The 22,227-nt window shown below is 47.7% G+C and overlaps 1 protein-coding gene across 1 annotated transcript in view; it reads left to right on the top strand.

Moving 5' to 3' along the window:
• Positions 1 to 22,227, top strand: part of LOC144119542 (uncharacterized) — a 59,816-nt gene that overhangs the window by 394 nt on the left and 37,195 nt on the right. The window contains exons 2-7 of the mRNA XM_077652125.1: positions 14,548 to 14,848; positions 15,661 to 15,804; positions 15,863 to 15,923; positions 16,748 to 17,311; positions 18,575 to 18,816; positions 20,094 to 20,245. Coding sequence (XP_077508251.1) covers positions 14,632 to 14,848; positions 15,661 to 15,804; positions 15,863 to 15,923; positions 16,748 to 17,311; positions 18,575 to 18,816; positions 20,094 to 20,245 — 1,380 coding nt within the window. The 5' untranslated portion in view covers positions 14,548 to 14,631. The remainder of the gene's footprint in view (positions 1 to 14,547; positions 14,849 to 15,660; positions 15,805 to 15,862; positions 15,924 to 16,747; positions 17,312 to 18,574; positions 18,817 to 20,093; positions 20,246 to 22,227) is intronic.

Raw genomic sequence — 22,227 nt, 5'->3', positions numbered from 1 at the left:
GTTGTGTCGGCGCGCTTGCGCATGCGCCGCTTGCGCCGCGAAGACGGGTGAGGAGGCTATCTCGCTTCGCCCCGGGCCTCCGGCAGGTGACAGACACGCCGCCGGTGATGCGGACGATGTGACTACGCGATGGGGCAAAGGGACTCAGAAGACCTTGCGAGAATGCGTGACTCCTGTCACACTTTTTCCGTGCAGGTCGGATAGCAAGGCCTCTCCTATGTTTTCCTTCTTCCGTGGATCACACCACTGGTGAAACTCCGCCTCGAAACTCCGAAATTCCCCGCGGCCCCGTGGCCATTTCACACAGGTTGAAAAACAGTGACGTCATATAAGAGCTGGACAGCCTGTTATTGGCGGCGCCCGGCAACTTTTGTTTCTTGAGTAATAAACGAATAAACACTTGACTATATTTTGCTAATATGTAGCAGTATCCATTGAGAAGCGGAAGCAGGCAATATCAATATCTATGGTGCCTTAGGGTTCAGAGATAACGAAGATAATGTTGATGCATTTGTGGTTGACGTTAGTAAAAAAAAAAACGCTTGGGGGATTGGTAGTTCAAATGGAGGGCAATGGCCTAAAAATGTGCGCTACAAAATTCGTAATTTGCAAAATCCGTGAGCCATTGTGGAACACTGAACCGGCATTGTTCCCACTTAGAGACGTTTAATTTGCCTTCGCCCTATCATATGCTAGCCGCCCCGGTTAGCTCAGTTGTTAGAGCCGCTGCTTCGATTAGGCAGTGATCCCAGGTTCGAGGCTTGGACCAGGAAGAATTTTTCTTCAGCTAAGAAGCTTCTGTCAGCCGCTAGCTTTCCTTTCTAGCCTTTGGCTGCGCTTGGGTGGATGCTAATGAGTATTTACTCCCTTATTGTAAAATAAATGCAATTTATATTTTTAGATAGTACTTTTAGGTTTGAGAAATGAGAGAAATATAGAGATGTTACCAAGCCAAAAGATCCCAGGAGTAACCCAGCCTGGTGGCGTCGCCCTTAGCAAGTTTCCAAGGGGACGTACTTACGAAGCGATTCACCTTATCCATTAAGTCGTGTTTTAGACCGTATACTGACTCAAGGGCGAAAATAGTGGCCGTGCTCCCATGCGCACCCTCTCCATATTCCCGCTAACTACGGTAGCAGCCATTTTAGATAACTTCTCTTGATAGCCAGCCATTACTCCTCGGTCAAAATATAGAGTGTACCTAACTGTTTTTGCGACGTTTTTAGGAGCAAGGTGCTCAGATGCCAGTCGGTTTTAAAGATGTAAACGCTTGTTCATGCAGTGAGGAATTGACCTTGCATCTCTTTTCGTGCAAGCATTGTTGGCAATACCATGATGACGCCGAATAGGGTTAGCACACTCACATTCCACGGTCTAACCCGGCCCTAATTTAGGAATTTTTAGCAGTTCGCCTGAACACCGGAAGGGAATAAACAGTCTGCTGAATTACAATTTTTGGTCCAGTCCGAGTGTCAGATGTTGATACACGGGTTATAATTGGAAATTTAGCACTCGTAGAGCACCCCTGTTGGCAACTATGTTACGTGCAGTCGGGGACGGGAGTCGGCCGCACCGGCCGCTCGCCGTACGTTTCAACACGGTTGTTTCGTCTTGAATTCGATTTTCTAAGTCGTTGCTTCGGGATATAGGCAACGTCTGCTGCAGGTGCGGAGTGACACAAACTTATGGTCATATCCCTCAGCGCTATGTTCCTAGCTGGGTATGTAACAGTGCTCAAGGCGGGACAAATGGAACGAGACACACACTTCCGCTGAGTAGCAACCAAATGATTGCAACATGTGAGGCAGCATATAAAGGAAACATGGCGAGCAAAAATATCAAGACAAACCGCACAAATACACAGCTGGGAGAAATTATCCAGCGTCACTGATTAAGAAATGCATATTCTTGTAGGAAGAGAGCCATCGACGAGCTGCTGATGCAAGTGTCATTAGTTTTGTGCATTTTGTGCGCCTCGGAAATAAGCCTCGAGGTCTCATCTTTGTATTTGGCGAGAATGGCGGACCGATGCGGTTGCTTTGCCTCGCCTTGAGGGCTGTTACAATCTTCTCCGCCAGTAGTTACCGACCAGACCGCATCAACCTTCTCCTTGTTTAGTGTTTATTGTCACACAAGGTGCACCTGATACAAAATTGCGGTTGCTCTAAGCTCTGTCGACAACACAACCTTGAACGTATTTATTAATTCGCGTCGTTTTTTTCATACTTTTTATTTTTTATACACCAAAAGTTGTTTTGGGCAATCGTCGTGCCAGCATTAATCGCCACTCGAGCTTAGGTAAATAAATTGGCTGATTACTGCGTATAGTTGTTATGACTAGGCCAGTGTAGTATGGTTCTGCACATTTTTTTTTGGCGCCTTTCGCGACAATGTTCAGTGCTCTCTAGCGCAAACGAAACCTGTGACGTATAGGCATGGGGAACGCATGGAATGCGGTGATGCAAGCGAACGACACTGGACATTTTCGTGTGACGCCTGATGAGACTTGTTCAGTTAGAAGCCAAAGACGCCGACGACCTTTTCCCGCTGAAGGAATTCCTTTAGCTGTCAGCGGAGACGGCAAAGCCGACGCGTGAGCGCCTCGATAGGTCACACCTCCAGCGAGCTGCGTACGCGAAACTGCGTGCCCTGCACGTTCCAGGAGGGGCGGGGTCCACTGGGTCGGGCTCTGGTGAGCCCTGGGCTCCACGTACTTGTATGTACGAGCTAATAATAATAATAATAATAATAATAATAATAATAATAATAATAATAATAATAATAATAATAATAATAATAATAATAATAATAATAATAATAATAATAATAATAATAATAATGTCTTTATTTGTGTCGTAGGGTACATGATCGACACTGGAGGCCGGCAGTAAAAGCTGTCACAAACGACAGCTTGACAGAGCCGCCGGCCCCCATGCACTTCGCAGCGGTACAGCGGCAATACTTCCACGCAAGAAAAAAAGATGTAATACACAGTACAGCTCACAGTACACCCTGATAAATAAATTCCATTTTCCTAGACTCAAATACAATGTAAAATTTTGTATATACGGCACAAATGAATAGATAGAACATAAAATAGAAATACAACCTGATGGATAGAACATAAAATTATCTTGATTTAAGGCATGAAAGAATGACAAATTCAATTTTATGAACTAATAAGAACAAAGATGCATATGCGGTTGTAGTCTAGTAAGGTAAGAAAAGACAGTCATATTTATAGTTCACTCGTCAGGGGGGAATAGTATGGATAGTAGTAGTAGTAGTAAAGACTTTTATTCGACCATAATTTATAGGCCAAGCATGTCGACCGCCTGGGCGACCAGAAGCCGCTGTTCTTCTTCCCCTTCAGCGCCAAGCCAGTCGAGCCAGGTGGTGATGGATAGAAAGGGTGGGGGGAAGGAACCCGACTGCTGAGCAGCCGGGCAATAGAAGAGGCAATGGGCCAGGTCCGCATAGATGCAGGGGCAGTTGGGACAGGAAGGGTCCGATCGATAGCGATAGAGGAAGAGGCGGGACGGGGTGATAACTGCATTCATCTGAATGTGCCGAAGAAGGCGAGACTCCGGCACCGTGAGTGATGGATGAGGAGGAGGGTAAAGGCGTTTGTCGAGGCGGAGCTCAAGGTAGACCTCTTTTATGGTGCGGCGAAGGGTGAGCCTCCCACCGTCCTCCGAGGGCTTGGGCCAGGGGATCAACGGTGCCCGGAAAAGTGTGTCGCGGGCGAGCTGATGGGCCAGCTCATTGCCGTCAATCCCTGAATGCCCAGGGACCCAGCGGAGGAAAACGATGGAAGGCTGCAGTGCGGAGACCGCTCGTTCGACCTCCTGTTGGAGAGAAGGGGTCAGGGTGCGTTTCTGTATGTGGTGTATAGCGGCTTGTGAGTCTGAATAGACTGTGTACTCTTGGAGAGAGGGAAGGAGGGCAAATGACTGGAGGGCATGCGCAATGGCGAGGACCTCGAGGGACAATGCGTCTGGAGGGTGTAGATACGGCCCGCTGGTGTGGGTTTCAGGAGCAGGGAGGTGTGGATGGTACAGGGCGTAGCCGCAGGAACCTCGAGGAGCCACGAAGGAGGCATCCGTGTAAGCTACACCCTGGGTATCAAAGAGAGGGGAATGGTGCTGTGCGGCCGCATGACGACGTCCGGCGTGCAGGACGGGGGACATGTTGGTCGGGAGGGGAAGGATACGAAGATTGGGAGCGGGGGTGGGGATAGGAGAGGTAAACGGGGAGATTGGAATGGGCGAGATACCCGCTTGAGTCAATAACCACTGACCCTGACGGGTAAGGGAAAGCCGGGCAAGTTGCGAGTCACGATGGAGACTGAGAAGAGAACGAAGAGGATGGAAGAGGCCTGTGGCAAAGAGCTTAGTGGTAGAGGTAGTGATAGGGAGGTTGAGAGCTGCCTTGTAGAGGCCCACAAGGGCAGTCTCGAGAGTGTTAAGTTGAGTCTGATTGAAGGAAGCGTAGGGTGCAAAGTACAAGACTTTGTTGTGGGCCAGCGCGTGGGCAACGCGGCACGCGTGAGCCTCGTGGAGACCTGAGCGTCGAGTGACCACGCGCCGCAGGAGGTGAGTTACAGAGTGGCAGGTGGTGACAGCGCGGTGGAGGGCTTGCACATTCTTAGCCGCATGCAAAGGGAAGCCAAGAACTTTGCACTGTGTGACGACAGGAATGGGAGAGCCAGAAAGGTGGAGAGAGACGAAGTGGTTGTGTGAGCGCTGGTAGGAGGAATGGTTGAGAAGGAGAAGCTCGGATTTCTCAGGAGCAGGAGAGAGGCCAGCGGTGGTGAGAAAATGTCGATGAGATCTAGGCCACGTTGCAGGGTGTCCTGTACGTGACCGGGAGAGCCAGATGAACACCAGAGAGTGATGTCATCGGCGTAAAATATATGATGCAGGTCGGGAATTTCAGCTAGCTGGGAGGCGAGAGGGGCCATAGCGAGATTGAAAAGGGTAGGAGAGAGAACAGCACCTTGAGGAGTGCCACGGGTGAGGTGGTGTGGGTTAGACAAGTGGGTATCTACACGAAAGCGAGCCACACGTTTAGAGAGGAATGAGCGGATATAGGAGTACATGCGGGAGCCACAATCCAAAGAGGCGAGTTGAGAAAGGATGTGATCGTGGCAAACACCGTCAAAGGCCTTGCGAACATCGACAGTCACAAGTGCGTAAATTTGAGTGGGTGTAGGGGACAGGAACGTTTGCTGGAGAATCAGAAACATGTCCTGTGCACAGACGCGGCGTCGGAAGCCAATGAGAGAATGGGGGAAGAATTCCCGTGCCTCAAGAAAATCAGAGAGGCGAGTCAGAGCCATTCGCTCAAGGGTCTTACCAACGCACGACGTCAGGGAGATTGGGCGGAGGTTAGAGAGAGAGGGAGGTTTGCCCGGCTTTGGAATCATAGAAATAAGGGAGGATGTCCAGGAGCTCGGCAAGCAGCCGCTCTCCCAGGCCTCATTGTAGATTTCAAGGAGGAATTCTTTGGCGCAGTCAGGAAGGTTACGAAGTGTGGTGTATGTAATGGCATCCTCACCGGGAGCCGAGCGTGTAGAATTAGCAGCCAGAGCAGATTCGAGCTCCCGGAGAGTGAAGCATTGGTCCAGATCGGGGTTAGGTCCACCTGAGTACACCGGGTAGGAGGGTGCCAGAGGGGGTGGGAGGTAGAGAGAGGCGAGTTGATCAAAAACTTCGGAGGGAGTCCCCTGAGTGAGGGCTTTAGCTAGAGTGGGAGCAAGGGCAGGCTTATTGCCAAGGAGGGATTTAAAGAGAGACCATGCGGATCGCGAGTGCAATGCAGAATCAAGGCCATCACAAAGAGCACTCCAACGAGAGTGCTCGAGGGAGGCGCAGTGGGCGACGATCTCAGCCCGCAGAGCAGTGACAATACAGTAAAAAACCGGTAGGTAAACATGGTCACTTGGGGTAAGGAGAAATGATTCAATTGAAAAAGATATAGGTGTAAAAACAGACTCAAGTGTTAAGAAACAGAAAAAATAAGTGTAATTGCGGATTGTCAGTGACAATCAGGCATGATCATTTGGACATGAAGTGTTTTCTGATTTCTTTAAATGCACATATTTCTAACTGTACATTTTCTCTGTTCAATTTATTTAATAATCTCGGCAACTGATTTTGCAGTGTACGATGACCGTATGTTGTGCGGTATGTTTTGACCTTCCAGTATTCACTATAACTGGTGACATGACTGGGGGTGTTGTTTTGTAAGTTCGCTAACTATTTTAAGAATGTTTCACCATTATTTACTTCCTGCTTATAAAGCTTACTCAGTCGGTAGTCATACATTGTCATAATAGGCATCACATTGAATTTTAAAAATAGCTCACGGGTGTGAAAACGACTAGGTACATTTTCTACTGTACGAAGAAACCTTTTGTGCGTATATGGAGCTTTTGTACATTTTCTTTTGTTCTAGGCGCCCAGACTAACTGACAGTAGTTTAACCTTGAGGAGAACAGGGTGTTATAAATGGCCAGCATAACCTTCCGGGGCAGAATACAGCGGTTGCGATATATGAGGCCTATAACTCCAAATCCGCCAAATTATCGAAGGGGTTAAAACCCGCTTGCAAACAAAGGCCTTGGAGGAGCGCGCCAAGTCTCAGTCTCGGCCGCTTTTAAACAGCCCTTTTCTTTAAACTGCCTTATTCTCACCTGCCTTGTATTTCGATCCTGTCTTTAATAAATAAGTTTTGTTAAAAAGTTGGAATTGCTGCCCCAATTGCCAACGTGTGGCCAGACGAGCGGACGAAGACCTGAAGGCTCTTCGTACTGACACCCGCCGTGTATATTCGATCACCGGCCAGCGTGCCATCATCACTCACCGCTCGCGACCAGCAACCGACCAGCAAAATCCGGCCATCCCATCTGAGAAGGAGGACATGAAAGTTTAACTAGACTGTTTACGTTCGACATTTCTGGCTGTCTACCAAGGCAATTATGCTTCATCAGGCGAAGAGCATGCCGAAGGTCAAGCTGTAACATTATAGCGTTTAGCTCGTTTACGACTGTACACGCTTCGCGGCGCGTGGTGCCGTAGGCGGTGCGTGTTGGGCACTATTTTTCTTATCTATTTTATAGCCCACCGTAACCTATGTACTTCAATGGCCGTCAGCTTCTAAGCCGTGCACAGCGGCTCTTGTAGCATCCATGCAAACCCTAGCATTCGGACGGAGGGAGGGCGGACAGAGCTGCTTTTACCCACAAGGTGTTTGGAACGCTGGGTATGCCTAAGGAACCACACGGCGTGGTCCAGGCGCAAGCCCCGTGGGATCTAAACTTTTGACAAAGACTGTACATGCTGCGCAATGCGTCAGTGACACAATGCATCTTGTCGTCTGCCGAAAAGGTTGATTCCGTAGTGATTTCTAGGGAGAACTCCGCATTCCAGGAGAAAAGGAAGCAGTCAACAAGGGAGCCGTCTTTGCTCGGCGCTGCGGCGGGCGGCGGGCTGCGGGCAGCGCAGCATATCGCATTGGCTCGAGGCATGACATGATGCGCGTATTTAGGGCACTATCGTGGGCAAAAACAGGAACATGAGTTGAGAGGGAAAAGGGGGGGGGGAGGCCTTACTTTTGCTCATTTTAATACTTGCAGTGCGGACACGAGGTATATATATATATATATATATATATATATATATATATATATATATATATATATATATATATATATATATATATATATTAGCAGATAAGTTAAATGAAATGAGGGGCCCGTTTGACAAACCTATGAAGGGAGCTAACAGTCACCCAAACCTAGGTGCACAGGGGAATGTTTCTATTTTTTTTTAAATATCTAGTGCCAATCAATGTTTTTTCTTAAAGAAAATTACTAAAGCACCAGAAAAAACAACCATGCCGCCGGTGGCATCCGAACCCACGACCTCCGAATATCGCGTCCGGTGCTCTTACCAACTGAGCTACGGCGACGGCTGTCCAATCTGCTGCTTTCGTGGGTATTTATGTTTTGCGTGTAAGCGAACCTTGAGAGTGTTCACCAGCGCCACCCTGGTCCATAGCGGTAAACGTAGCACGTCCTGTAATACCGCAAGTGTGACGTAGAACGTCATCTAACGACGAGGGCGGAAACTGTGCGAGAGCCCTCTTATGCTACCTATGGCATCAAGACTGCCAGAACCGAGACCCCCGTTAAGCTATTAGCAGACAAGGCAAATGAAGTGAGGGGCTCGTTTGACAAACATTAAGAAAGCCAACAGTCACCGAAACCAAGGTGCACAGGGGAATGTTTCTATTTTTTTAAATATCTAGTGCCAATCAATTAGTTTTTTCTTAAAGAAAATTACTAAGCAGCAGAAAAAACAACCATGTCGTCGGTGGGATCCGAACCCACGACCTCCGAATATTGCGTCCGGTGCTCTTAACAACTGAGAAAATTGCATGCTGGAACCAGGAACACGGCGACTCAACGGTGCTTTCTTAATTTGGTACCATGGCGGTCAACCTTTAGGCTATGATCTACGAACTTAGAAACATTCCCCTATGCACCTTGGTTTAGGTGACTGTTGGCTTCCTTAATGTTTGTCAAACGAGCCCCTGACTTCATTTGCCTTTTCTGCTTATATATATATATATATATATATATATATATATATATATATATATATATATATATATATATATATATATATATATATATATATATATATATATATATATATATATATATATATATATATAAAGAACGGCGAATTCGGCTACTGCAATGCACAATCAGTCGCTGAAGCAAACCCATTGGGGCAGGGTAAGTAAATTCTATGGAGAGAAGCGAACCACCGGTACAAGAGGAAAAAGTGATCTATGGACTAACTTTCGCCACAAGACTCGCAAAGGTTGGCCATCGATAACCCCGATCGACGTAAATAAAGATGCAGTCGTGGTATTCCGCAGCGCAAGAGGGTCATGGACCCCTCACATTGCCTTGAACTGCACATCCGCAGACTGCAAGGGAATGCCAGGTGTTGAAAATTCGCTGCAGCAGGGGAGGCTCACGGCTCAAGTAGTGGAGACGCTGGAATCGTTGAAAGCGTGCTATAGTCAGATCGACAGCACATTCTTAGAACCACCCCATCTGCAACGGAACATTTAAGTTCGTATATCATAGCCTAAAGGTTGACAGCCATGGTACCAAATTAAGAAAGTACCGTTGAGTCGCCGTGTTCCTGGTTCCAGCATGCAATTTTCTCCTGTGACCTGCTGATAATTGGTATTGAATAAGCAGCCAGTTGTGACATACTTTCCAGAAATACTGATAATTTTCGGTCAAAACCAAATTTCAGAAAATAAATTCGGTGTACTCTTGCGAGCGTTTTGAGGTTGAAACCAAAAGTTCCGACCCCTATTTATATACTGCTTTGTAAGCAGAATTCGCTGATCTTATCCTTTAGAATGCGTAGTTATGCTGATGTGATCAGCCGCTTCAGCACGGGGAGATGGTATGCAGCATAATTGTCCTTGCGCCGTGAAAACTCATCATTATTGTCGTCATCATCATCATCGTCATACACTGCGCAGCATGTGCAGGCATAATCAATATGAGAGGGAACACGGGAGCGCGTGTCCTCCACGCTTTGTGAAGCACTGTCGCCTGCGCAGCCGACGAGTATGAGCGGCACCAGGTGCATGCGCTGAAAAAGCAGCCGGCCATGCTTACTGGGCATGCGCCTTTGTCGCCTATTTTTGCCGCTAGTCGGCGACAGCGGCCACGCGCTCTCATGCTCCCTCTCATATTGCTTATACCTGTACATTCGCAAACGAGGGATAAGCGATTACGGAATCGCTCGGCCTTCGGTATATCCTTGATGAAGCGTAATTGTTCTGGTAGAGAGCCAAAAATATCGACTGAAAACACCTGTATCTATCAAGCCTAGCGCTGATTGCATGTTTGCGCGCGCATTGAGCACCGCATTACATTCATTCACCCCACATTTAAGTTCGAAAACACGATTACGATGGGTAAACCCCGAGCAAGATCTTGTGATGTGCGTGGGTTTGTGAGGTTGTGTGTTTGTGTCAAGTGAAATAAATAAATAAATAAATAAATAAATAAATAAATAAATAAATAAATAGAAATGAAATTAAATGAATATCCGCGGCTGGGATTCGAAGCCGCGGCGGCGCGAACAGACCACCTTCGCTGGCCACTGCGCGAGGGCACCAGGCTATTGCCGCAGTTTTTGTTTTGCCCCGCCGCGGTGGCTCAGTGGTTAGGGCGCTCGACTACTGATCCGGAGTTCCCGGGTTCGAACCCGACCGCGGCGGCTGCGTTTTTGTGGAGGAAAAACGCTAAGGCGCCCGTGTGCTGTGCGATGTCAGTGCACGTTAAAGATCCCCAGGTGGTCGAAATTATTCCGGAGCCCTCCACTACGGCACCTCTCTCTTCCTTTCTTCTTTCACTCCCTCCTTTATCCCTTCCCTTACGGCGCGGTTCAGGCGTCCAACGATATATGAGACAGATACTGCGCCATTTCCTTTCCCCCCAAAACCAATTATTATTATTATTATTATTATTATTATTATTATTATTATTATTATTATTATTATTATTATTATTATTATTATTAGTTCTTGTTTTATTGCATGGAAATAAAACCCCCTAAACTACCAAATGTTTTACGCACACACACAAAAAAAAATGTTTTCGCACAATATTTCGTGTTTAGCAATGCTATACAGCCAGATGTTTTTTAGTTTGCACCAGACACACAAGAGAAATGCATTGAAAAATGCCACCAAATTATGCAGCACTGTACAGCCTTAAGAAAAATGTCAGTGAATTCACTAAATAACTACTAATCAGTTACTTCTCAGACATCGCTGCCTTCTTAGTAATTGAGGCAGTAAAAGTAGAACTAGTGAAAGTTACTACCTCAAGAAGGCAGTGAAGACCACTTCAGTCGCAAAAAAAAAAAAGAAGCTAGTATTTACTAAGGAAATGGAAACTTTTCGCATATGTTGCTAAGCTCTTCGGCATGGCTTGTTAAATTTGTGCATGCACAGTCGAAAAATAAAAAAAGTCTACGTGTTCAATTTTACTAATTCCCAACACCCAGCAGGGCTACCAGATCACGCTGGCCGTAAATCACGCACTTAGGCTCAGACATATTGCGCATTACATGTACTGCAATAAGCAAATTGATATTATCGAACAACCTTGCTGGGCACACACGAAGGTCCACAATGCAAGAAAAGCCAAACCAGAAAGGGTCACTCCCGCGTGACACGCGTAATGCGCGTGCACAGGTAAATCATTCTCTGTCTTATACATATACTCCGTAATCCTGACTTTCAGTCACAGGCTAGTGGCTCTTACCCGTTGATCTAAGGTACCAGCTGCGACTGCAGAAACAGATTAGGCTTCCTAACCGCACACCCCTGCAGAAATGTTTAATTACAAACTAATTTAGTCACACAACGATCTTTTGCAATTATATTCTTTGACTTTTTTGGGGGCTAAAGAAACGGTTACTAACCAGGTACTAACTAGCGACTACTGTTGGTAAGAAGGTAGCAAGGGCTACTTTTACTAACTATACCTTGAAGATGGTAGTAAACAGACAGTAAAAAAGTAGGAAAACGAAGTCAGAGCTAGTTACCTGCTGCACTTACTGCCTTTTCACTACCTTTTTTTCCGAAAGTGTACTACAGAATCAAAGTCGTAACACCGACACGCAGTAATCGACCTATTACCTAACGCACTGATTCGTGGCAGCGAGCGTATGACAATTAATGTTGACGCCACGACTGCTTCAAATGCTTTTCGATATCGCAAAAACAAAACCATTGAATAAAGAGCGATGTACTAAGGCGAACTGTGATCAGAGTATACATTCGCGCTCATGTTTCCGGCCGAGCTAGAAATGTAATTAAATTTGTGTCTGCGATATTTTGTAGATTTGAACGCCCAAATGAGGAGCTATTGTTGCTGAAGATGGCTAGAAGTTTGTGTCACAATACACCGGCATCGGATGTCGTTTGCATCAAGATACAACGACGGAAAAAAACTCGCATTTCTGATCAGAAAACAACGTAGAAACATGCTGCGAGTGGCCAACTATGGCACGTCCGGTTCCTCCTATTGAGTGCACTTCATAACAAACGTGTTATCGTCGGCGCGGTCATCCCTTTTTAACACTGTCTATAATCAAACAGCTCTGACAATTATGCTTCTCACCTTAGCTTCAGAATCTGCACATATACTATACATTGGCCACTGGAGTGAGATATGCAAGCACTGGAAAATTTACCGCCTCCATAAGGGCACTGCAGACTGTCCTTACCGCGACGGTGGCATCATCTCCGGATGTTGCATCCGAGTCGATTCCGGGTGCAACATGGACCTCCGAGCTGTTGTGTCACAACAATAGCTCGATGGCAGGTTTCATGATATGGTTCATCAACATGAATCATATCATGAAACTACGTTGTAGAAATCTTAGCAGCATCAGGATCACGCAACAGAGCTAGATCTTCTATATCTTTCCTGTGTAATATACGATACTTCCCGCGTTCAGTTAAAGCAAACGGAGTTGGTGTTAGTGTGGTTGCCAGCTTTGGAAGGGCGAGCTGTTCATTTTAGACGTTTGCTTGTGGGAGCTCAATGCATAGTCTCATGTGTATCATCTTATCGTCTCGCTCGCCAATACGTGCTTAGCAGTTCAAAGCTTATCTCGTCTCAAAGGGATCTCATATGTGTACATGCTTTGTCTTACCTTGCAATAGTCTAAAAGGCACATACCACGTCTTCAGAGCAGTTATTTCACAGATACATCCATGATCTTTCGAGCTTTCGAGCGTTTCGCCAACTGTTTCAGTTTCCGTGTAGTGCTGGAAACAGTATGCAAACGCTGGCCCAATTTTTTGTAGAGTTTTCGCTGGGAGACTTCGCCGAGAAATTTGTTACATAACAGCTATACAGGTGCACTAGTAATACAGATACCGCAAAAAAATTAAACCGCCGGCTGCGATTTTTTGAAGTGCATTGCGTTTGCCAGCCGTAGTTTAAATGCCTACTTTACTTTGGCTACAGTTTTCCTCGAACGTGCACCGCCACTCGCATCTTTTCGCCTTTCTTTCTAGATTGGTCAAACATTTCTCAGAATGATCTATTTATATTTTTTGCACTCTTAAGAATAGTTGTCATGGCAGCAACTAGATTTATTATAGCCTACCGACTGTCCATTAAGAATTGAAAAATTTCCTCAGGGGATAGTTGCGAGTCCTGCCCGACATTGCCGCATACAAGCAGCGGTTTGCAATTACAAGAACATTGAAGTTTTGTGCTTATACAAACTCGAGGGCGATGTGGAACCGATGGCAACCTCTTATCGCTGGAAACAAGCAGCAGTTGTGGCCGACCCGTATCAGGGTTACAACGCGTATGATAAACGGTGTGCGCTAAGCGTTTTCGCCGTGCCCACTGAAGATTCACTTAACAGCGTGTGGAGCCGTCATTATACACCTTTCCAAAAAGCGTTCCCTGGTAGCGACCATATTGCTCGTTGGTATGTTGTGGTGTGTTTCTAGAGTTAGCGCTGTGGCAGAGGTTGCGGCCGGCTTACAACAGCCTAGAGCACGGGTATTGATGTGATAGCGCTACAGCTGTCGTCACGCCAAAGCACTGCCGAAGCCCGAGACGAAATTCCCAGATTGGTTGAAAGAGGTCACGTGACGTCGTGCAGTCATCACAACCTGCCCACGGGATTGTGATCAACCTAGTTTGTAGACAACTACCTAGAGAGAGAATCAAATTAAAAAAATCTGAAAAAATACAATATACGCAAATGTCGGCACCCTCACATCACAGCGGATACCTGCTGCTGCAGCCAGCAGGCCGAATATGGTGGCCAATGGACAGATAATTGCAAAGTAACTAACGAAGCGCACAGAGAAGTCGCAACAGAATCTGCGACAAATGCGAAATGTAATGCCATTGCATTCCTGTCTTGCGGTGACTTATCCGTTCCCATAGTTCTTTTTTCCCCATCTGTCTGTACGCGATGCAAAGATCTATAGTAGCAGCAGCCAGTAACGTCACTAGCCCATGGCTTCGTAGAAATGGATGCTCTGTGGTTACGATGACTGCTGATGTAACTGCTGTGTTTCGTGTGCGGACAATTAGTGTCCAGTTTTAAGGCGATAGCCTTTAATGACTCATACTCGCGTTCCGTCAATTACATTTTAGGTCACGTGACCTTGTGATGTCACGTGATCTCTCTGCCACGCTCACGTCAGCTGCTCTTCTCTGTCGTGAAATGAATTCAAGCGCGGCAAATTCAAATCAGTGCAATGGTGCAATGAGTCGCAAACGGCTTTCGCCTTCCCGCAGTTATAGGAGATATCTAAGTGCTCCCAACAAATTTTTATTTCTAGGGCTGTATTCTCATGGTAGTTTGTCTCATTTTTGTGTAGTTCTCACAGTAACCGAAGAGCCATTCGCGGGTGCGTATTATTGCCTCTCTTAATCCTCCGTATATTTCACTGCAGCCCCACTGTACACACGCTGTGAGCGCGCAAACCTGGCGTCGGAACGCGTCCTGCCAGCAAGAAACTCCGCCTCTCGGCTGCGCTATGTCGTCGTCTGCAGGCAAAGGCCCGACCCAGCCGTACCAGGACAGCACCCGCAGCTGGCTCGTGGCCGTGGCCTGTGGGTGGTGCCTCTTCTGGACAATGATCATCAACCGGTGCGGCGGCCTGGTATTCGTCAGCATTATCGCCGAAATGGGGGCCACGCGAGAAGCCGCCTCCTGGCCGTTCAGCCTCCTCGGTGCCGTTATTAACTTGTCGGGTAAGCCCACGCACCGACTAGTTCGCCGATCGGGTAAAGAGAAGTGTTCACAGACTGGAAGTGTGTCTGTGACTGCGGCAGACGGCGCGTCTCGTACTGATAACGCTCATGTGTGCAGCCCACTCGGCTTTCCCTGGCTGTCACTTTCCTTGCCCCGACGAGCGCGGAATACGGCTGACCCTTTCCCCCTTGACGGTTTGTTACTTTGTGGTCTAAATCTCCAGCCTTTGAAGCGCCGAACTTCTCCGCTGCAGACAAAGCCGGCGCAGTGAAAGCCGCACGTAGAGCCTCGACAATAGTCTCCGGCCTGCATGGTTCGTTTTGAAGCCGCGTAGCAGGGCTCTTGCGCTACCCTAGCGTTTGCAAATCCTTAGATGATGAGGACACGTCAAGACACAGCACGCTACCTGCAGTTATAGCCATTGTCAAAAGTGTTCTTCCCGCAGGGTTAGTCGTTTAGCACTGAAGCTTCCGAGCTTAACATTGCGGAGGACACGTCTGAAGACACATAAACAACAGCGCGACAGACGGGACAATAAGGAAGAGACACAAACACGAGCGCTGACTAGCAACTGCAGACTAGCGTCTGAAGAGTTAGGGCTCGACAATGATGAAGACATGTGTTGTCCTCATGCATGTGGAGCTCCGACGCTTCAATGCTGAAAAACCAACTCTGTGGGAAGGACAGTTTTGACAAAGGCTATAGCAGTGGCTGAAGGCTTGACGTCGTTGTGACGCATTTTTGAGATTCCTTCACGTATAACTCTTCATTGGCTCTTCAATGGCTGTGGCCTCATGTCACGCTGCGACAGGCGTGGTGTCTGGAGTGCTGCTCAAGAAGCTTCCGCTGCGAGCGGTCTCCCTGGCTGGCAGCCTGCTGACTGCGACTGGAATCCTTCTGTGCGCCGTCTTCTACGACGTCATCGGGATCACCATTTGTCTCGGTGTGGTGTGTGGTAAGAGACGTAACACATTCCTGCTCGTCGACGCCTTATAACCACTTTTCACTTCCAGCCATTGGGCAAGGACTGGTCTTTCCGTCGAACGCCGTGGCTATCAACACGTACTTCAAGAAGTAAGTTCGCACTCTATTTTCTACCTCTACAGAGTACAGTCCTTGGTTCGCAGCAAGCTGCATTCCTTACATTTAACAATGATCAGTGGTTCGAGACAATCTGGTTGATACTACAAAATTCGATATGAATGTTCGGTACTAAAATTGATTGACGCGTAGTTTTACTTCTGGTGGAGCGGCTGCGTTTTTATGGAGGAAAAACGCTAAGGCGCTCGTATGCTGTGCGATGTCAGTGCACGTTAAAGATCCCCAGGTGGTCGAAATTATTCCGGAGCCCTCCACTACGGCACCTCCTTCTTCCTTTCTTCTTTCACTCCCTCCCTCATCCCTTCCCTTACGGCGCGGTTCAGGTGTGCAACGATATATGAGACAGATACTGCGCCATTTTCCTTTCCCCCAAAACCAATTATTATTATTATTATTATTATTATTATTATTATTATTATTATTATTATTATTATTATTATTATTATTATTATTATTATTATTATTATTATTATTATTATTATTATTATGTTACTTCAAAACGTTTGGCTTTTTATACATTATGGATTACCCATAGCACCTTTCAGGCATTGCGGTGGGAAAGGCATTTATATGGAGCTTGAGATAATCACGCGTAATCCAAAGATAGCCTTAGCAAGACTGATTCAGAATTAGCTGATACTCATATTTTCCGTCCGTACTTTTCGAGAGCTCGCGATTGCACTGTTAGCTTTATTTCTGCTGTAAAGACTGGGCACAGCTTTTGAGATCGTACCTCTGCCGTTGATTTTCTAGGCGCGCTTTCCCAAACACTCGCATGCACGCTTGTCCCGTTGAAGGTACCGGGCGTCGGGAAGCGGAATCAGCTACGCGGGCTCCACCCTCGTCGCCTTCGTGTTTCCCTCCGTCATCGCGTACATGAGCGAAGAGTACACCCTACGCGGAATGTTCCTGGTCGTGGGAGCCCTGAGCCTGCACGCCGTCGCCGGATCTCTCTTCATACGAAGTCCAGAAGCCCTCGCCACCGACAATCAGGCGCTTCGAAACAAGCCTGCTGGGGAGGCGCCTTGTAAAACACACAAGAGGCGCGCCGCAGAAGCGAGATCAAAGCTCATAGCCACAGCGCAGGATGCCTCCTGCAGAAAAGCCTCTGCAGACTTCGGCGGGTCTCCTCTTTGCCGCGAGTTCAGCTTCCTGAAGAGGCCCATCAACTACGTCATCACAATCACGGGTGTCGTGTTCACGTCTGTGCAGATACTGTACAATGTGTCGCTTGCAGACCACGCGATTGGCCAGGGGCTTCCCAAGTGGCAGGCTGCGCTACTCTTCACCTGTTCCGGCGCGGGCGATATCGTCGGTCGCCTGGCCTCTGGGCAACTGTCGGACCGGAAACTCTGCCACAGGTGAGTTCCTGCGTTTAGCAGCGCTCTCTTTCGGTCGGCAGCCCTCAAGGTGTGCAGGCTTCAGCTGCGGCGGCCTGTGACTTACAGTGCGTGTGTCATTGCTTGCCGTGCTTGCTGCGGACCGCCTTGCTCTACTTCTTATTCTTTTACGCCCTCCTCATCCCTCTCCATCCAGTGAAGTGTAACCAACCGCAACTTTCTTCTGGTTAACATCCTGCCCTTCCTCTACCACTTTTCTCTTTGTATCTCTTCTTCCTCCCAGTGACCGCATCGCAATTTGGGTCGCCGATAACATGCTGCAGTTACTTGCGGTGAAGGGTCACCCATGTATACGTAGCAGCTACATATAAGAGAACATGCTATGTAGATTATCAAACCAAATCTTTATTTTTCCTTAGGGTAAAGATGTGGCACCGGCTAAAACCGCCTGTATGCTAAAACCTGCTGTAAGCTTGATGAGGTAGCCGCCGCTACACTATGAGAAAATAGCTGGCATCATGCCATAACAGTATCTGAACAGTCGCAAGAAAAAACACCCAAGCACTCGTTAAGAAACGTGCTTACTTCAAAATAATGACAAGCATAACGGACCTCCAGTGATTACTGCATAAGCATGAATGAAAAGCACACATTTCCCTCTCTTCCGAATATATAGCTTTCACGTGGCCATCTAATAAGTAGAAGTATTCATCGTAGACGTAGGAATAACAACACAATTCGTTCTTGCTTGCAAACTGAGTCATCCCCATAATATTGCTTTTACCTGTAGCGTTTATTTCACTGCGGCCCCTCACTCGCCTCTCAGCGGTGTCCAAGGAAGGAATAAATTTGAATCACTTATTAAAGAGTGGTGATGTCCAAGTGGTTTTCCTGCTTGTGTGGCTTTTACCACTCGACAAATGAGGAAATACGAATGCCGTGGCCACAAGATTACCGCGCCGATATAGGAAACAGCGAACGGTTTCAAAGGACGGACTCCAAGAGGCTTCAGCTGAAGGGTCTACTGGACACCACAGTGTTTTCTTACGACCTTTATTCCAATTTTTCACTTTCGTGTCTATTTGTGCCCTGTCCCGCACTATTAAGCCCAGCCTTCAGTCGAGTCGAATAGAAAGCATCGTGAATGAGACATCGATCATAAAAGAAGCTTGTCGACTGCCTGGCTCTAGTATCAACAGTGTCCTTGTCACGGCAGTCTCTGTTCAGCGAAACAGTCCTTTTGGAAATGGTTTCTTCCTCATTAAGCGAATGTCTTGAACGCAGGAGAGACGTGATGGCCACGGGTCTCGCGGTAATGGCCGCCTCTCTGCTGGCGCTTGTCTACGCCCGCTCGGCGGCGCTGCTGGGCATCTGCACGGCGCTGTTTGGGCTGGCCAGCGGCAGTCTCATCATCCTCTTCTCCGTCATCACCGTCGAGTATCTGGGTCTGGAGACGCTGCCGCTGGCCTTCAGCTTCCAGTCCCTTGTTTGTGGTCTGGTGGCCCTGCCCAGACCCCTGCTCATCGGTGAGTTCTTCCTCCACCTACGACGCCTGCGATGCAGATGCGCGCGAGGTGGTGGGTAGGTTTCGTCCCGGAAGGCGACCTTGGTTTATCTGAACAGACAGAAAGTCTACTTCGGCTACGTGTACCCAATGGAGCCGAGTTGTCGGGGGGAAGCCTCCGGGACAGAATTCTCCTGCTTGCCGCCTGTGAAACGAGATGCTTTTGGTATTAGTTAATGGCTTTCAGTGCATTAGAAGTGAGTGCGCTGTTTCAATGCGTAAAGTAGGTTTCTCTTCCAATGAACTGCCGGGCAGTCGGCGGGCTTCAGAGGGACGCATTCATGTTCGTACTGCACTCGACGCGGCTACTATAGAGTGAGCACTGCTTCAAGCGGCAGCTCTGGTACCGGTGTGCGCCTATATACGCAGACTTGCTGAGTAACGTGGCTTCTGTCGCGCCCTCGCTCGTTCGCGGCCAGTCAGTCAGGGTCTGGAGCAGGACATGCTCGTACGCCGGTGGCCGCTATGGGTGTGGCGCTGCAGTCGGCAAAAACGGGAACAACCGATTTATCCTTCTTGCAGATCATAATGGGATGCTACTTACTGTAATCTCCGAGGCTATGCTGATCTCGTTTTGCGATGGCAATTGTACGAGGAATTTTTTTCACAGAGAACAGAACTGGCGTCGCCGTTGTTTTGTATCGTAACAGAAAGCTAACACGTTCACCTGCTGGCCGATATGAATGCTATTCGAGTGGGGGCTATGAAGGGGCACCCGCGACTGCAGTGTGTACCCGCTGTGGCCATGTGTTGCATGCGGGTTTTGAAGTTGGTGCTCACTTTCATAGGCTGGAAGAGGAGAGCTTTGCACCTGTCCCTATACTATATACACGCCGGAGTATGACAAAAAAAACTGGGGGGCTACAACAGTATTAGCCGTCAGCACCGCTTCCGAGGGATGCAGTATAGATTCGTTGCATGCCAAGGGTTAGCAACAGGCAACAACTAAGGTGCTTGTTGGCGGTCGCGGCAAGGAGCTTTTCGTATTCCGCTTCTCATTTCGCGAACTAGTCCGCAACCGTCCTCAGCGTAACCTCACTGCAATCTCTATCAAACCACCATATATGTTGATCGTGCTTTTGAGCGACCCTGCACTCATACTTTGAGCCAGTACGTGGCAATAACGTTGCTTTCACTGCACCGTCGCAGAGTGCCGGGCCGAAGTTTCGTTTCGATCGCGGCGTAAAGTTCACAGCAATTCACATAGGACAGCACTGCGATGACATGCTTCTCTTGCAGGCTACTACCGAGACAGATTGGGTTCGTATGCTGGAATGTACGTGTTTCTGGCGTCGGCGTGCCTTGTTACGAGCCTCATGTGGACAGCCGAGTGCTTTCTTAAGCGTCGGACCGACACCAAACCTAGAAACACAGAGGAAGCAACGGATAAAGTTTCTACATGAGTCTGTGGCAACGAGTGAGCAGCGCAGCCTAAGTGTTGCCTCTGTGACGAGTAAAGACAAGAAGCTGCGAAGTGATGCGGACAAGCTGCCTTTCTCTCCGACAATCCGAAGTGATGCGGACAAGCTGCCTTTCTCTCCGACAATCGTGGAATGCACCTACTGGGACTCTCTTCTGTTATGAACTCAACACGCGTGCAACCTGTATATATGTATTATTGTGTAAATAGTGCATCTGTGTGTATTACGTCTCCCCACCTATCCTCTCTTCCTGCCCCCTTACCTCTTTCATTTCTCCATTCTGCCTATTATCCTTTATTTCCGCTGCCCCAGCTCAGCTGCCTCCGTGGTGATGGCAGATGCCGGGGATAGCAAAAATCTTTTCCTTGTTTTTTATTTTTATTTTTATTTCTGAGTAAACACTACTACTTTCTGATCTCCATGCTACGCTGCGAAAGACAATAATTTGTGCAGTGGACACACACCTAACTTATCTCTTTCAAATGCGCGCTTGAATAAAGCCCCGCCCGTATACTCTGGACTACTGTGCCCCTGTTGCTACCAAAGCGAGCCTTGGTTTCGGGCCGGGCCTTTTAGAGCTGTAGCTTTTAAGCTTCCAGTCACCGGAAAATATGACGTCGTACCATTGGCTTCCGGCGCTGTTGCGCCGCGAAACTCTGGATTGGTCGAAAAGGCTTGACGTCACACGTGGAGTGGGGTAACTGAGAATTGTTTAAATCATTTCATAAATTGTAACTGCAAGGTCGCAACATGACTCAAACGTCACTGCGAGATGTAAGTATATACAGCAAATTAATTACGCTGAAAGTAAAATTGGGGAAATTTGTGGGGAATCAAACCGTTGACTCTTGGACTGCGATTCAGACAGGCTGCCCCTCGACCACGCAGGCACGATCGTGCGGCCTGGTTAAAGTGGTGCTTTTCATGTGTGGTCTTGCACATTGTGTGATGGCTGCATGTGCTGGCTACCGCATACTTGGAGCGCCATTGCTCTACCGATGGCTAATGAACTAAAGCTAGCATTGGCTGCAAAATAATAATAATATTAAAAAAAACAGATGACACCAGAAACGGTTCCTCACTTAAAAAAAAAATTTTCTAAGTTGCAGAAAACCGTTTTACAAGCCTCCGCGGTGGCTCAGTCGTAATGGCGCTCGTCAGCTGACCAGAGTGACGCGGGTTCGACCTCGGCCGCGGCGGTCGAATTTCGCTTGGGGCGGAATTGTAGAGGTCCATGTGCTGTGCGATGTCATTGCACGTTAAAGAATCCAAGGTGGTCGAAATAGCCTGAGTCGCTTTTGAACGTTAACCTCCCTTAAACCGTATACCAAAAGCGATTTACGGCGGACTGCTCAAGATTAGTCGGCTCCAAATATTTAAGAATACGCATATCTGAGTCATTCTGACTCGTATAACGTATTCCGATAGGTTTTTTTGCGTTAAGAGGTTTTAGAGCTACCTTGCTTTAATCCAAGTCACGCACGTGTGCGATCGTGGGCACTTAAAGCACAAAAGACGAAGGAGGATGTGTGAAAGCTATAGAGCCTTAGTTACTGAAGGTCGCTATTTATAGTTTTTGTGAAAAACCTTTCACTTAAGACTTTTTGTTAGGAGGCTCTTAACAATCGTGGTTTTCTGTCTTGCAAGACTGGCATACCAAACAACCTGAGATTTCAAGGCGATCTTTAAGTTTGAAACAATACAAAAAAACTCATCGGTCAAACCTATAGGGGAATCCCTCAGGGTGGAGTAGATTTGTAATAAGGGAGTGATTATTCATTGTCATCTATCCAAGCGCAGTCACACCGCTAGCCTTAGTCGCTTTGGAACGTTAAGCCCCCATAAACCAAACCTAAACATTTGACCAACACTGTTCCCCGACTTCGAGTTATTGATGAATTCGGTCTCGCCCTACCATAAGCTTGCCGTCCCGGTTAGCTCATCAGTAAAGA

The sequence above is a fragment of the Amblyomma americanum genome, chromosome 2 (assembly GCF_052857255.1).
Source record: "Amblyomma americanum isolate KBUSLIRL-KWMA chromosome 2, ASM5285725v1, whole genome shotgun sequence".
NCBI lineage: Eukaryota > Metazoa > Arthropoda > Arachnida > Ixodida > Ixodidae > Amblyomma > Amblyomma americanum.
The sequence above is the reverse complement of the archived record's forward strand: the minus strand, read 5'-3'. Positions and strand labels throughout refer to the sequence as shown.